Source organism: Nicotiana tabacum, chromosome 21 (genome assembly GCF_000715075.1).
Source record: "Nicotiana tabacum cultivar K326 chromosome 21, ASM71507v2, whole genome shotgun sequence".
NCBI lineage: Eukaryota > Viridiplantae > Streptophyta > Magnoliopsida > Solanales > Solanaceae > Nicotiana > Nicotiana tabacum.
In genome coordinates this window covers 101,170,244-101,187,602 of record NC_134100.1, presented here as the reverse complement: position 1 = coordinate 101,187,602, position 17,359 = coordinate 101,170,244, and the positions used below count along the sequence as shown (strand labels likewise).

The 17,359-nt window shown below is 35.3% G+C and overlaps 1 protein-coding gene across 4 annotated transcripts; it reads right to left on the bottom strand.

Moving 5' to 3' along the window:
• Window positions 1–1,766: 1,766 nt before the first annotated feature.
• LOC142175464 (putative clathrin assembly protein At5g35200) lies at window positions 1,767–16,002 on the bottom strand. 4 transcript variants are annotated; one of them, XM_075242274.1, is made up of 16 exons: window positions 15,875–16,002; window positions 14,828–14,952; window positions 14,666–14,735; window positions 14,240–14,337; window positions 13,898–14,039; window positions 13,699–13,799; window positions 13,312–13,395; window positions 13,120–13,194; window positions 12,936–13,001; window positions 12,790–12,855; window positions 12,621–12,701; window positions 12,325–12,402; window positions 3,874–4,017; window positions 3,709–3,784; window positions 3,491–3,608; window positions 1,767–2,602 (listed from the first exon to the last, which is right to left on the bottom strand). In XM_075242274.1, coding segments are annotated over exons 2-16 (1,275 nt in total). In that variant the 5' UTR covers window positions 14,903–14,952; window positions 15,875–16,002; the 3' UTR covers window positions 1,767–2,601. The 4 variants fall into 4 exon arrangements, with proteins under 4 accessions (XP_075098375.1, XP_075098376.1, XP_075098377.1 ...); XM_075242275.1 differs by having other exon boundaries at window positions 15,823–15,952; XM_075242276.1 differs by lacking the exon at window positions 15,875–16,002 and having other exon boundaries at window positions 14,828–15,232.
• Between the last annotated feature and the right edge of the window lie 1,357 nt (window positions 16,003–17,359).

Here is a 17,359-nt window from a genome sequence, read left to right as displayed (position 1 = left end):
ATTCGATGCTATTGACTTACGTGAGTAAGTCGGACGTGACACGTGGTAATATCAATTAGCTACTCCAATTAGTTATTTTAATGGACCGACTAATCCATAGTGGCAAAAATCATCTTATTTGGAGAAGTGATTTTTCTCATAAGTGTTTTTTTTCAAAAGTACTTTTGGTGAGAAGTAGTTTGTGTTTGGTTAATTTATTTAAAAAATACTTTTGAATAGCAATTAATATTTGACCAAGCTTTTAAAAACGGATTCTAATTATATTTTTCTCAGAAGTGTTTTGGAGAGAAGATACTTTTTTTTTGCTTCTCTAAAACTGCTTCTACTTCTTCTCAAAAGTTTTTTTTTTTTTTTCTTAAAACTTGATCAAATACTTCAACTTTAAAAAAAAAACACTTTTAAAAATTAGAAAAAATATTTTTGACTTTGAAGAAACTTGGCCTGCTATAAGCAACAAAGATCTCTCGTCATGTGCCTCACACGAAATTGTTTATATTAAAAAGTGAAATTTCTGGATCCAATGTTTTACCTTTGCCCAAGATTTTGAATCTCATGAGCTCCATTTTTCAAACATAGCACAAAGTAAAATTTTGCCATTGAACTATACTTGAAGGTGTACTAGCTAAACTTAAGAGGCACATGGGATATTATTCCAATTGAATGCATTTAATATTTTATGACAAGAATAGATAGTAGACAGCTAAGAGATGAGAGCAAACCGTGAAATACGGCTACGAGTTAAATGGTTGGGGGCCTACAACCATGTGAGTGATGTAATAAAGTTTTTGAGCCGCTGGTTTGGGATGCAATTTGTGGGCCACCCGTTTAGCTGTAAAGCTCCTACTGCACGTGTCCTGGATTTTCCCCGCCGACACTCTGGATATTTTGGTTAATTTGATACTTTACTATGCAACATTTATTTTGTAACTTCAATATTTACCAAGCAAATTGTATAGGAACAAATTTTTTTACACAAACCAGAAATTAAATACTTTCTCTTGTCCACAATAAGTGATTTTTTAACTATTTTTTATGATTCAAAATAAGTAATTTTTTCAGATTTCAAGAATGAATTAATTATTTTTTTCCTACACTGTCCTTGGAGTAAATAGTGTTGGACTATGTGTTAGGAGTATTTATGTGAAGAAATAATAAATGTTAATATGGTCAATTTCATTACTAATTAATGTTAAAAAATTTAATTTGTATAAAAATAACAACAAAAATCACTTATTGTGTACACGAGAGGGTACAAGATTAGTTAAAGCCATATTACCATGGAGTTAGTTGCTTTGTGTATTACCAAAAAGTTTACATTTTCAAAGTTGCCCCACTTGTAGATTGTAGTTAATGGTAATGGTTGCCACTCGGAAGGCATAACAGAAAGAATACTTATCCCTCAATATGCCATTTATAAGTCGTAATTAAATGCGTTTATAGTGTTGTAAATTGCGATTTATAAGTAGCAAAATATGCAAAGTTGCCGTCACCAACTGCAATTTAGAAAACGCAATCAAAATGCGATTTAGAATGTGCAATCACAAATTGCGATTTACAAAACGCAGTCACCAAATGCGATTTATAAGTCGCTCTCGCTATGAATAAAACTCACAATTATTTCGCAATTACCGATTGCCATTTATAATCGAATGCTAAAGACAACACACCAATGGAAATAATTGAGCCAAAAGTGCACATTTTGGCTGGAAAAAACCCCAACCTTACTTTAGCTCGGCACTATATTTGAAAGATTATTCAGTATTCTATTGAGAGAGGAGGAAAGAACATTTTCTGATTAATACTCTGTTCGATTATTATTTACATTTACTACTAACACAAACATGAGGTACATGGGATCAACATGTATAATTGCCAAGAAATATAGCAGCCCCTTACTGTCACTATGACTTGAACAACCAGCCAAATAAATCTAACTGAATTACATATTGGTTATTCCATCTTATCAACGTTCTAATTTCTTGCATTTCCAAATACCATCTTTTCTCTTTGAAAAATGATTTTATATTAAGCTAGCCTGTGAGTTTTGATTTTGAGACACATAAGACTGATCCTGAGAGGGATTATAAGTTGTAACATCTTGGTCAGTGAAAGGATTCCCAAATGGATTTGTGTCATTTTTAACCAATGCTGGTCCTTCTAGTTGCTGAGGCACATCAGCTATCTTTTCTTGCATTTGTGTTTCTTGTTGTTGATTCTTTCCAGCATTTTGTTGTTGAGTTATAAAAGCATTTTGCTGTTGTAGAGACACGATAGCAGCCATTTGCTGCTGCATCAAGGCTTCATGTTGTCCGGGAATTCCAGAAATTTGTTGTTGTCCCATGAATGGTTCTTGTGATTGAGACATATTGGCCATCTGTTGTTGCATTAAAACCATATAGTCATGGTATTGAGCCATAGCAGCCTTTTGTGCATCACTTGTTCCAGAGTTGCTTGAACTATAAAATGCATCCTGGGAATTATCGGCTACCTCAAACGGATTAGATGAAACATCCCTATTGTAAGGGTCATTTATATTCTGTCTTGCCAATGCTGTATCATATAGATTATCCAACTTTGATCTATCTAGTACACCCCCTTGTATCTGGAAATAAGATAAAGCATTTCAAACATAATGAGTAAGTCATTGGAAAAGGATAATGTCAAAGTTCCATGAGTACACTGAGGACGATATTGATGGACTAGTCTAATTAGCTGATACAACTACACACTAAATTATGACAAAGAAAAGAAGTAAGGTGGCTGGAGAATTGCTTATGAATTGGTTAGACGATAAATACAAGAATGGATTAAACTTAGTATACACTAACAATGCAAATAATTCTATGTAATTTAGCTTATTTTAGCAGGCTATTTTCCTGGTTAATGGTTCCGCTTTATATAGGCAATTACAAGTAGATATCTTTTAATTGGCCTGATGGTGTAAATGTTCTCTTACACCTTAGTGTAAGAGAACAAGAAGCAAAAGGTCTCAGAGCTGCGACGAGCTGGGGGATCAACTAGATTAGGCCTTCAAATGAATGTGCCACACAACTAGAGAAGACTAGAGTAAGGATTTTGTGTCAAAATTTGAAGATGTGCTTAATATTTAAAAGCATGATTATCACTTTGAAAGCTTTCTTGTTTTCATCATGCAGAAACAGGCATGGAGAATAACCACAGCAAGATAAATATATTTCTATATAGAGTGATTTCATATCCTATGGAATCTCCACGGATTGATCAATGCGGCTAGCAAGTAAAATAGCAAGATGGAGAGTATTATTACCATTGCAACTTCTTAAGTTGGCAGGAACATTATTTAATCAAGCAAAGTAAAAGAAACACTAATTCAAAACAATGCTCTTTCTGCAATCTCATAAATTAATGAATAAGCAATTTCGCCAGGAAGTAGAAAATTATCACAAATTTAATATAATGCCAATCACAAAATAGTTTTTTTGAGTAGGCCTGCTGTTAATGAAAGGCTAACCAGCTTATTATCTGTGGACGGCCCCTGGTTAGAAGTTGACGCTGTAACGAGTTCCAATTCCCAACCTGTCGGCTCACCACATTGGTCTCTGAACTGCTCAAAGAATTTGACAACTCCTCTACACATAACATAATGAGCACATTTAGAAGAAAAACTTGGAGCCCTCTGCATTGGTAAGTACAAATATAAAGAAGTGAAAAAAAGCAAGAAAGATATACCAGGTGTACTAATAACTAAAGCTAGGGCGTTGTTATCTTCCAGAGCAGCCGATTCTTGACTTGGTTCATCAAAAGACTATAAACATTTATAATTAGCTACGGTGGATCATTAGGAAATATCATTTTCCATTTGGAAGTAATTAACTTAGGTCAAGAAGTCCTTACTAAAAGGTCAGGAATGGGGGGTGGGGCTGGAGTCTCAGTATTACTCTCTTCTTTCGTTTGTATTTCAGTTTCTTGCTCTTGATCAGCCCCAGCTGGTTTGGATTCAGGAACAGCAATGACCTTGGTGCTTCTGTCGTCATCATCCTGTTGGCATAAGAAAAAAAAGAAGAAAATCCCAGAAATAAAACTATAAACTTGTTACATCTGTGGGGGTCAATTTCACGAAAGAGCGCTGAATTTTACCCACTATAGCAATAAGGTAACCTCGACGGGTATGTTTTGTCGTTACAATGGATAAAATTTAGTAACTTTACTGTGAGTAAAGTTCAATTACTTCAATGTGACAAGAAATATATTTTTGTGACTTTACTCTTATAGTGAATAAAGTTGTGTTATCTCATATATTCCATAAGCACTTCCCTGGCCAAAGCCTTAGGTGTTAGAATTTTGACAAGATTAATGTGAACTAGTATGAATATTTGAAGCCTCATTTTAGGAAGAAATTGGTAGATACATTTTTCATGCATTTACATTGCATGTTCACACTTAATATGATGTCATGCATGACATTATTAAGGCCATTTCTCTTCTATAAATAGCAAGGGTTTTGTTCATTTGTAAACATCTCTCACTTGCCTTCTTATCTCCTAAGCCATTTGAATCTTCTTTCTCTCTTGTAGTATTTCACTTGTATTTTTGGAGTGAAATAAATTTGAGTTGATTGTGTCAGAGGACTAGGCAAAAATTAAATTTTACTGAACCTCGTTAATTTCTGGTGTTCATTTTATTATTGTCTCATTTACTATTTATTAGCTACCTTTAGATATAGTAGTTGTGATTTAATCACTCTCTATATATTCGGCTTTCGCAATAATTGGTATCAGAGCCAAGGTTCTATCTTAATATGCTCTGTGGTTGCAGCATAGTCTGAACTTCCATATCAAAAAAGAATTACTTTGGTGTTCTGTACTGTCAGCAAATAAATAGTATATATAGCAAAATGGGAGATAATAAAAATGAAGAGTCCACATCGGGTGTCAGTAATACGTCGTTGGCATCTTCGCTTATGACAAGAATTATGTCAAATGCGAAATTTGCAGTTAAAATTTTTGACGGGTCAGGATATTTCGGGATGTGGCAAGCTGAGGTTCTTGATGTCCTTTTTCAACAAGGGCTAGATATTGCCATAGAAGAAAATAAACTAGACAATATCGGAGAAGGAGATTGGAAGATTATCAACCGCGTTGCTTGTGGTACCATTCGATCTTACCTCGCAAGAGAACAGAAGTATCCATACACAAAAGAAACTTCTACAAGTAAATTGTGGAATGCGTTGGAGGATAAATTCTTGAAAAAAAACACAGTCAAAATAAACTTTACATGAAAAAAAGACTGTTACGCTTCACATATGTTTCCGGTACTATAATGAATGATCTTATCACCAACTTTAATAAGTTGGTGACAGATTTGCAGAATATGGACGTGACTTTTAGTGATGGAGATATGGCCTTAATGTTACTAAGTTCACTTCCCGATGAGTACGAGCACCTCGAAACTACTCTACTTCATGGGAATGATGAAGTGTCTCTCAAAGAAGTTTGTTCTGCCTTGTACAGTTATGAACAAAGAAAGAGAGAAAAACAAAAGAGTGGAGAAGGAGAAGCACTGGTCATGAGAGGTCGTTCTCAAAATCATATGAGAACGAAGAAAGGAAGATCCAAGTCAAGATCCAGACCCAGCAAAGATGAATGTGCCTTTTGCCGAGAAAAAGGGCATTGGAAGAAAGACTGTCCAAAGTTGAAAAACAAGGCCAAACCTAACAATAGAAAGGCTGTCATGGATTCAAATGTAGCTGATTGTGACGACTCTGATTTCTCGCTAGTTACAACTGAGCCATTCAAACCATCTGACATATGGCTGATGGATTTAGCTTGTAGCTATCATATGTGTCCCAACAAGGACTGGTTCGTTGATTTTCAAGAAGGAGAATGTAGAGTTATTCATACCGCAAATAACAATCCTCTTACCGCATATGGTATTGGTTCAATCCGATTAAGGAACCATGATGGATTGATTAGTATTAACCATCTTATCTTATGGTTATCTTGACTAAGTCATAGGATAATATCTTCTTTATCTCTTGTTACTAATTGGTACAGTTTGAATAAGTCTCTTCATAATTTGGAGCATCTTTAGGAGTAGATATTAGTTCCTATTATATAGGAGCTTCTGTAGAAGACAGTTAACTTTACTTCAGCTCTAGTTTGTTGTAATTTATGTATTTAAGGCTTGTTATCAGATTCAATACAATCATCCTTTGACCTCCTTATCAACTGAACTTTATATGGTATCAGAGCATCAATAAACTCCACCGAGTTAGATCCAATTCATTCCCTTTAAACTTCCTGCATCCATGGCTTCGGTCATCAACTCTGGTGATGCTACTGCTGCCAGCAACAATCCTGCAGCCTCTGCTACCCCTCATGTGGTACAATTTAATCCTGTTGCTCAGTTACCTATTAAACTACAAGGTAACCTCAACTTCTCAACTTGAAAAGCTCAACTTGTGATGCTATTAATTGGTCACCAACTCATGGGACATCTTGACGGAACCATAACTGCACCTTCACCTACTATTATCCAAAATAATCTTACTGTACCAAATCCCAAGTATCAAATCTGGTTCTCTCAAGATCAATTGATCCAACAAGCAATGATGGCATCCGTCGATCCTACTATTGCTCCAACTGTTGCCATAGCTTCATCTGCTAACAAAGCATGGGAACTTCTTCACACGGCTTACGCCAGCAAGAGTCACACTCGCATCTTTAGCTTGCGAGATCAATTGCAAAACTCCAAGAAGGCCTCGAAATCCATTGCAGAGTATTTACAGGAGGTCCGCTCTCTCTCTGATGCTCTCAAAGTTGTCGGTTCACCTGTCACTGATGACGAACTTGTTGTCAAAATTCTAAGTAGCCTTGGCCCTGAGTATCGCGAAATATCTGCTGCGATACGCGCACGAGACTCCTCTCTGAGCTTTGAGGAATTATTTCACAAGCTCACAGATCACGAGCTTTTCCTCAAACACCAAGACCTTGAGAAATCATCTTCTCAGCAGCTGTAGCCCAGAAAACCAACACGCCTCCTCAATTCAACAGGAACAACCGTCGTTTCAACAATCAGCCATGGAAATCATCTCAGCCTCGACAATGGCATTCCAATAATCAGCAAAATTCGAGACAATCTAAGCAATATGTCAAATGCCAATTGTGCCAAAAGATTAGGCACGGAAGATGTTTGTCGCTCCAAGTCGCACAATCACTTTGAAGCTAAAGCTAACTTTGCTTCTGGCATGCAGTCAACTGGAATCTCCTGGGTTCTAGACTCTGGTGCAACGCACCATGTCACTGCAGAGCCTCACAACCTTGAGGAGTATACAGGAAATGAGGAAATATCCATGGGTGACGGCAAAACTATTCCCATCACTCATACTGGTTCAACTCAAATACAAGCATCTAAAACTGCTTTCAAGCTTTCTAACACTCTTTGTGCTCTATCAATTAAAAAGAATCTGATTTCAGTTGCTAAGTTTTGCCAAGATAACCTAACATCTGTTGAATTTTTTCCTTTTACTTTTGTTGTGAAGGATCTGCATACTCTGAAGCCGTTAGTACAAGGCCGGAATAAAAATGGACTCTATGAATGGCCGCATCTGCAACCCATACCACCATCAGTCAGCCTTGTCTCCATTAAAGCCCCACTTCATCTCTGGCATTGTCGATTGGGTCATCCACATTCTACGATTTTAAATTTTCTTTTGAAAAAGTTTTCTTTACCTGTTTCTACCAAAAAAAAAAAAGAAAATTGAATTTTGTAATGCTTGTTCTTCTAATAAATCACATCGTTTTCCATTTCAATGACTCACTTTGTCCAGTAATATTCCTCTTCAGATTGTTTTTAGTGATTTATGGGGACCATCACCCGTTTTATCACTAGACAAAAAAATTATATTACTGTATTTTTGTTTATCAATACACCAAATATACTTGGTTGTATACACTTAAAAATAAACGTGAGGTTGTGTCGATATTTAAACAATTTCATCCTTTGGTAGAAAATTTCTTCAAAACAAAAATTTCTTCAATTTATACAGATGGAGGGGGTGAGTTTATAGGCCTTCACCCCTATCTTCAGCAAAATGGCATTGAACACTTAATTTCACCTCCCTACACACCACAACGTGTTGCCATAGCTGAACGTCGACATCGCCATATTATTGAAACGGCTAAACTCTTCTTCATGAAGCATCTTTACCACCTGAACTATGGTCTTTTGTGTGTCATCATGCTGTCTACCTTATTAATCGACTTCCCACACCCATCCTAAATAATCAGTCACCTTACCAAAACTTATTTGGTCAATCTCCTAACTATACCACACTAAAAGTTTATGGTTGTCTTTGTTACCCATGGCTTAAACCTTACACCAAAAATAAACTTGAACCCAGATCCACCCCGTGTGTGTATTTAGGTATTTCTCACACTCACCACGCTCATATCTGCTTTGACCCGGCACAGTCTAAAATTTTCATAAGTCGTGATGTTCAATTTTTTGAAAAAATTTTCCCTTTTAAAAAAATGTTCATACATTTACAAAAAATGCTTCCAAAGTATGTTGGGAAGTGGTTAACTCAAAAGAGGACAGTCCAAATACAATTCAAATTCCACCTCCCTCTATCCCATCGCTTATTCCAGTCTTTTTAGAGTCCACAGAACATTAACAGATGTTCGATACGTACCGGAATTGAAGAAAAATCTCATTTCTGTAGGTGCCCTAGAGTCAAAGAGGCTCAAAGTCATTGAAGAAAATGGGATAATAAGAATATGCTCTGGTGCACTAGTGACAATGAAGGGAATCCGGCGAAATAATAACATGTACCACTATCGCGGTAGTACAGTTATTGGGACAGGAATAGTGACATCCAGTGATGACAAGGAGGCAAAAGCAACCAAGCTATGGCACATGCGCTTGGGACATGCTGGAGGAAAATCCTTAAAAGATTTTATCAGATCAAGGATTGTTAAAAGGAGTAAAGACTTGCAATTTGGAGTTTTGTGAGCATTGTGTCAAGGGAAAACAGACAAGGGTTAAATTTGAAAACACTAAAAGTATTTTGGATTATGTTCACTCTGATGTTTGGGGTGCTTCCAAAACACCTTCATTAGGTGGGAAACACTATTTTGTAACCTTTATTGATGACTTTTCCCGAAGAGTGTGGGTGTATACTATGAAAACCAAAGATGAGGTACTGGGAAATTTTCTCAAATGGAAGGCGATGATAGAGACTCAAACAGGCAGAAAGATAAAGTGTCTTCGCACAGATAACGGTGGAGAATACAAAAATGATCTTTATAATAAGATTTGTGAAGATGATAGCATTTTGAGACATTTCACTGTCAGAAATACACCACAACAGAATGGAGTGGCAGAACGTATGAACCGGACTTTACTGGAGAAGATTCGGTGTATGTTGTCCAATGCTGGCTTGGGCAAAGAATTTTGGGCTGAGGCAATAACATATGCATGCCACCTCATTAATCGTCTACCATCTGCCGCTATTGGAGGCAAGACACCATTTGAAAAATGGTATGGAAAACCTGCTGAAGATTATAATTTTTTACATGTGTTTGGCTCAATTGCATATTATCATGTGAAAGAGTCAAAATTGGATCCGAGGGCAAAGAAAGCTATATTTATAGGGATTACTTCTGGAGTCAAAGGATACCGATTATGGTGTCCAGAGACAAGAAAAGTTATATTCAGCAGAGATGTTACCTTTGATGAATCTGTCATAATAGATAAGGTGACATTTGAAGATGTCAAACAAACTGATGGTGCTTCAAAGCAGGTAGAGTTTGAGAAAAAATTAATTTTTCCAACATAGGGAGAAAACGAGGAAACAATAGAAGATTTTCCCCTGGAAGAAGAGTCAGTGGAAGGGGAGATTCCAACTCAGGAACCCCAACAACTTGAATCAATAGCAACCAGCAAGCCAAAAAGAACAATAAAGAAACCTGTTCGTCTCATAGAGACGGTGACTTGTGCAACCTCAATTGTAGCTGATGGTGTTCCTACCACTTATAAAGACGCAGTCCAAAGTTCAGAAGAAGATAAGTGGAGGATTGCCATGAATGAAGAAATGCAGTCCCTTCATCAGAATTGCATATGGAAATTGGCCAATCTTCCGAAGGGCAAGAAAGCAATTGGGTGCAAATGGGTATTTGCAAAGAAAGAAGGATTTCCTAACCAAAAAGATGTTCGCTACAAAGCAAGATTGGTGGCCAAAGGGTACGCTCAAAAGGAGGGAATTGATTACAATGAGGTATTTTCTCCAGTCGTGAAACACTCTTACATTAGAGTTTTGTTGGATTTGGTAGCACAGTTGAATTTGGAACTAGTTCAGTTAGATGTAAAAACTGCATTTTTACATGGAGACTTGGAAGAGGAAATCTATATAACTCAGCCAGAAGGATTCAAAATTGCTAAAAAGGAAAATATGGTGTGCAAACTTGAAAAATCATTGTACGGAATGAAACAATCTTCTAGACAATGGTACAAATGATTTGATAAGTTTATGTTACGGCAGAAGTACAAAAGAAGCAAATACGATCATTGTGTGTATTTGCGCAAGCTTGAAGATGGATCCTTCATATATCTTCTCCTATACGTTGATGATATGTTGATAGCTTCCAAAAGTCAAGAGGAAACTGAGAAGTTGAAGATTCAACTAAGAAAGGAGTTTGAGATGAAGGATTTAGGTGAGACGAAGAAAATTCTTGGCATGGAGATAAAAAGAGATAGACATTCAAAAAAACTCTATCTATCTCAGAAAAAATACTTGAAGAATGTAATAGATCGATTTGGCATGAATGAGAACATGAAGTTGGTTAGCACTCCTCTTGTTCCTCACTTTAAGCTTAGTGCTGCTATGTCGCCGAAGAATGAAGATGAACAAGAGTATATGTCAAGAGTGCCATATGCGAATGCTGTTGGTAGCTTGATGTATGCAATAGTTTGCACAAGACCTGATATTTCACATGTTATCGGAGTTGTAAGTAGGTATATGCATGATCCAGGAAAGGAGCATTGGCAAGCTGTGAAATGGATTCTACGGTATATTTGTAATACTGTAGATGTTGGATTGATTTTTGAGCAGGAAGTTAGTCAGTATCTGGTTGGATATTGTGACTCGGATTATGCGGGTGATTTGGACAAGCATAAATCAACTACTGGTTATGTTTTCACTATTGCAAATGCACCAGTTAGTTGGAAGTCTACTTTGCAGTCAACGGTTGCTTTGTCTACTATTGAGGCAGAGTACATGGCAATTACGGAGGCTGTAAAGGAGGCAATTTGGCTTCAAGGGTTGCTTAGAGATCTTGGTATTGGTCAAGAAAACATCACTATTTTGTGATAGTCAGAGTGCTATCCAATTAGCAAAGAACCAAGTTTATCATGCAAGGACGAAGCACATTGATGTTCGATATCACTTTGTACGAGATATTATAGAAGAATGTGGAGTCATAGTGCAGAAAATTCGGACTACAGACAACCCTGCCGATATGCTAACAAAAGTAGTGACTGCGATCAAGTTTCAACATTATTTGAACTTGATCAATATTGTTGAACTTTGAAGATTGGAGTTGAAGGCACAATCAAAATTTATTAGTAAGAGAAAATTGCAAAAGTGGAATCTTGCCAAGGTGAAGATTTGTTGAATTTTGACAAGATTAATGTGAACTAGTATGAATATTTGAAGCCTCATTTTAGGAAGAAATTGGTAGATACATTTTTCATGCATTTACATTGCATGTTCACACTTAATATGATGTCATGCATGACATTATTAAGGCCATTTCTCTTCTATAAATAGCAAGGGTTTTGTTCATTTGTAAACATCTCTCACTTGCCTTCTTATCTCCTAAGCCATTTGAATCTTCTTTCTCTCTTATAGTATTTCACTTGTATTTTTGGAGTGAAATAAATTTGAGTTGATTGTGTCCGAGGACTAGGCAAAAATTAAATTTTGCCGAACCTCGTTAATTTCTGATGTTCATTTTATTATTGTCTCATTTACTATTTATTGGCTACCTTTAGATATAGTAGTTGTGATTTAACCACTCTCTATATATTCGGCTTCCGCAACATTAGGGCTATCAAGAATTGATATGAAAGAAGGTTTTGATAATAACAGCTTCTATCATATCGAATTGCAATTACAGAAAGGTGTAAATTTCCAGGACTCAAATAACAAACAGCCATGTAAATGGACAGGTTTTGTCTGTTATGTGAGAACATTGAGAACAACAGAACTATATGTAAAATTTAGTACCTGATAACAGATTGAAATTGTAACCACAAGATTTTTCAATTGAATTCTTTACAACGTACCGGCCTCCATGTAATCATAAGAGGTTTTGGTGCATCCATCAAGTACTCTTCCATTGCTGTTATGAATGATTCAGGCGGCTGTATTTATTATTTAGAGAAGAAGAAATAGCATGTTACAACAAGAAACGTCAGCATTACTATATAAAGTCTGTAAAATAGGAGCAAAAGAACATTGTCCAACATACTTAGAAATCTGATAGGAGTACTTGTTTGTAGTTTAAGATTATGAGAATATACGAATCAAGGGGAAGAAACATGGAGCAAAAGGAGAAAGATACAAAGACTAACTGGATTACCTTTTCAATTTTAACATATTTCTGCCCTCGTCCAAAGTCAAGGTTCCTGCATATCTCAAAGAACTCAGATAGCTTAACTGCCTGCATCACACATATTTCTGAGTATTAAAACATAATATGCACAATAAGTAGATCTGAATAGGCGTATGTACATAGAAAATGCACATACCTGGTCTCCTGCCCTTCGATAAATTTCAAGTGCTCTGACTGCATCATGACGTTGCATCTCAAAAAACTGTAAAAGGTTATTAGTCAATGCCTTTCGTTTTTCCCATAGATCCGTCCAGTATCACAAACATTTGGTCTGTATCATACCTTGTCCACCAGGTTAAGCATCCCATCAGCAATTGCTACATATAGACTTGCACTTTCTGCTGCAACCTGTATTGAACAAAATGTAAATCAGTAAATGAAAAGTTGATTTTTTTAAGTGTGAAAAGCATTAAAGCCAAATGAAGTTACTGGTGTTTAGTGAAAGGACGATCAGCAATTTACTCACAATTGAAAGGGCATGCTGAATCAAGAAATTATATTGAGCTGCTCCCACTGGCTGAAAATATAAGTCATTATTCCTCTAAAGCAAAGGAAATGTATTGGTACCAGAACATTATAGGACGACATGTACGTGAACCAAAATATTAAAAGAAACAGAGATTTCAAATGATTACTCAGTAATTAATTGATCCATCACCTGGCAATCAAGAAGGCGAGAGAGCAGTTGTTGTAAAGCAGGTATTGTTTCTATCAAGGTTGGGGTGTTTAGCTCCTTGATTCTCTGTTTACAATCAACAACAGTTTCATAACAAAATAAAAGACTTACCAATTGCATTGAGAAAACTTGATTTGGCTATTGATTTTTAGGAGTGATGACAGATATTGAGGTACATTCCAAAAGAGTCCGGGACATGAATATTTCATAACAAAATAAAAGACTTAACAATTGCATTGAGAAAACTTGATATGGCTATTGATTTTTAGGAGTGATGAGAGATATTGAGATACATTCCAAAAGAGTTCGGGAAATGAATATTTCATAACATTATAGCTAGTTTTATTCAATGCAAAATGGCATATATACCTTCCGTTCTCTCTGAAAATCATATCTCATAATGCAGAAGCATTCAAGGTATTCTTCCAGATATAAAGCATAAGAGCGAATCCAAGTTGAATAGTCCCATGCTTCACAATCAAAATCAGAAAAATCCACTTGGTCGGTCTCATATTTTAGTAGTAGTAATTATTTGCATACTATAAACAAAAATGATAGGAATATGTACCATTGGTGCTTGTATCATCCTTGAAATGTGTTAGGTTTAACAAATGGCCTCTATGAGCAGTATAATTAACAAGCTCTTGAAGAAATGAAACATCGACTTCCCTCATAGCACGATGAATAACAATTAGCGTTTTTAGTGCAACCTGAACAAGGAAATCAAACAACAAACAAAAAGAAAAGAATATAAGAGTCTGTCAGTAGAAAAATACATATGATCTACATGTAATTATTTAACACAAGACTGTGAGGCGAGAATTGTAAAAGAAACAGCCATCGGCAAAAGGAACTCAATGCATTGAAGTAAAGCAAATAAAACAAATAGCATGTTGTAAATGGATCATACTTGCCAAGTACGCGTTTTGGTGAGCCTCTTGGAAAGAGTATGTAAGCAATAGCAAACATCTGCTCGAGGTCTGTTGCTTGAAACTGCATTAAAAAGAGCTGCAAAAAGAAGAAGTTGAGTACATTGTGCAGTAACCATTTAAACGCAAAAGGAAAACAAATGCATGACAAAGTACATTTATATGTCAAGTCAAAAGGTTCATATATAACACTGAAAAACATATTAATTGGACACATCATCTGAATTGGATAACAAAAGGCTGAGTCCAAATTAAAAGCCCATAATTCCTAAAAGGAAATAAGAGAGACATTTGAAGGTTGCCTCAGCCTTCGAGTAATGGAAGTTATATGCTGCTGAGACCACTAAATATTGACAGAAAGCTTTAATTTCAATGTCAATAATGTGCAGAGTTAAAATTGAACTTACTTCGTACGTGCTTTTCCTTTGGCAGTAGTTCGACATGGTTTGTGGCTTTGAGTATAGCAACATCTAGTTTCTGAAGGAAAAAAACATTCTTAATTAATGGTTTTTCTAACTCAAAATTAAGACTATAGCACTAATAATAGTATATTCAAAGATGTAATTCACCTTGTACTCGCTGTTAACCTTGGCAATCCCAACCATTGTGGAGTCTTTTAAAGCACCAAGAGCTTTTCTCGCCATATGCAGCAAAATCAGAACCCCAAGAACTTAATTTTGTTACCCAACAGAACCTGGAAAAAGACATGCAACAAATTTCACGTAATGCATTTCGTATTCTTTCAATCTTGTGAGCTTCTCAAAAAATCATCCATAAACCGTCACAAAAAATCTTTTAACATTTCCATCTCTTAGGCCTTATGATTTCTGCAACGTTTTACTTTTTAATCGCATAAGAGCTAATAAAGTAGCCAGATACATAATATGTAGTGCGGAGGCAGAGTCATTTTTCTGATTCCTTTTATTATTTCAAAAGAACAGAAGTTCAGCAATATAATTACACATCATTTGGACACTGGCTACCCGACTTCTCGGATATCTTAATATAAAAATGTGAAATCACAGCGTCATTGAAATCTAAAGCTTAAGTTTTTCTTAAAATCTGATCCCAAATTGGATAGAGATACACAAAACAAATGATTCTTCATATTTATTACACAAATAATTAATTATCTGCCAGAGTACTGTTTCATTCAAGAACAAGCAGCTCTATAGACAATCAAAACTTGCATTTTGCATATTCAACAATATAACTTGCAGAGGCGGATGGAGCCATTAAACAGTTCAACTGAATCCAGTATTTTTGACAGGAATATGATATGTGTGCGTGTGTGAAAAAAAAATCACTAAAATTTTAACTAGTATCAAATTCCGATTCCCTAATGTCAAAAGTACAATGTCATTAATGCTTAGAACCTTAATGTTGAAGCACATCACATTTGAATCCTCCTCTGAAGCACGTGAAAATAATAAACATAAAATAAAGGAAGCACCATTAAAATGGAATAAAGGAATAAAATTGGAATAATCATTATTGATCACGATTTTAGCGCAATTTACCAAGAATTAAGAAATGGATAAAGAAAAATAGATATAAATGTTACCATGAAAACATATTCATCTACGATTACATGAGCATATATAGGAAATGGTTACCACGGGAACCGATCGCTGTCCGGCGGCCGGTGCAAATACTCCGGTGATTGAGTGGATAATTAACAATGGCGAGGGAAAGAGAAAACCATATGTTATTATGCACATTATTACGTAAAGCAATATATCATAATATAGAAGTCACATTCTTTTCCACCAAAAAAATAAATAAATAATTGAAAACATAAATTAAATATTTTTGGGCTCGCTAAAGACCCGCCATTTGGGAATTCTGAACTGGAGTCCGTTTCATTCTTTAAAAATGACCAGTCCAAGTCGTCAAAATGGCATGGCAGTCATTTTTATGGGTGGTTATTAAAAGATAATCGGCGTTTGCAAAGTTATTGAAAAATAGTTATTATTTATTGCGGAGATAAATCTGGACAAAAGTACGAAACACAGAAAGTTCCAGCATAATATGCTTGATTATGGAACTCCTACGTATAACTTCCTCTATGTTGGAACTCTGACACATTATGAGTTCCAACACAATATGTTGGAATCTCATATGTATAAAAATTGAACCCCAACATATTATGATGGTATTTTTCCGGATTTTTAAGGGTATTTTTATTCAAATTTTATTTTCACATGAAAAAGTGGTTCAATTTTCATTGATTTTGAAACTATGGCTAATTTTCAATTAACAATTGTAAATCTGACTATTTCTAAATTTTCCCGTCCAAGTTTAACTCCTTAAGGATGAAAAAAAAGTAGTATATGAGAAGTGTATTTAATAGTATAAGTTGGAATTTGATAAAAATTATAATATAATGTATATAACCAGAGACGGAGGCAGAATTTGAAGTTCATGGGTTCTGAACTTGCCACTGAACTTATAATTTGTCTTAATTATTGGGTTCACAATTAAATATTTATATATATTTAATAAAAAAATTTAATATAAACACATAATCCAAACAAAAACTACTATTTTCGTCCAAACCCGTAACTTATATTCTTCGCCCGCTCCTATATATAACTTAATTAAATTCAAAAAGCTCAATCGCTTTAGCTTTTGAAGAACATTTGGAAAGCATACACGTACAAAATGAACCCTCATGTGTTTTCACAATTAATGGGACATGTCATTAAAAGAAAAAAACAAATTTGAAAGACAACTTCGATTTGTTCCCTTATTTGTTCGAAAAAAGTAAGAAATAGATGTCAAATGTAAATAAAGCTAGAGATAACTTTCTATATGCACTTGTAAATAAAGCTAGAGATAACTTTCTATATGCACTAAAAGTGTAATAGAATCAAATCAGGTTACGTCAAAAACTACTAACTACAAACAATTACGGTAAAGGTATAAGTTAAATCCATAATAAAGTTAATATATCCAACCATTCGTACAAGTTTCTTATGGTTTACCCGTAAAACAGTACAGTTGAATTTATTACGTGGTTTATAGATAAGCGTTTGATCCAAAAATGATAAATGAATTAAATAAAATGTAAGACTTAGTGTTGAAATCGAGATAAATAG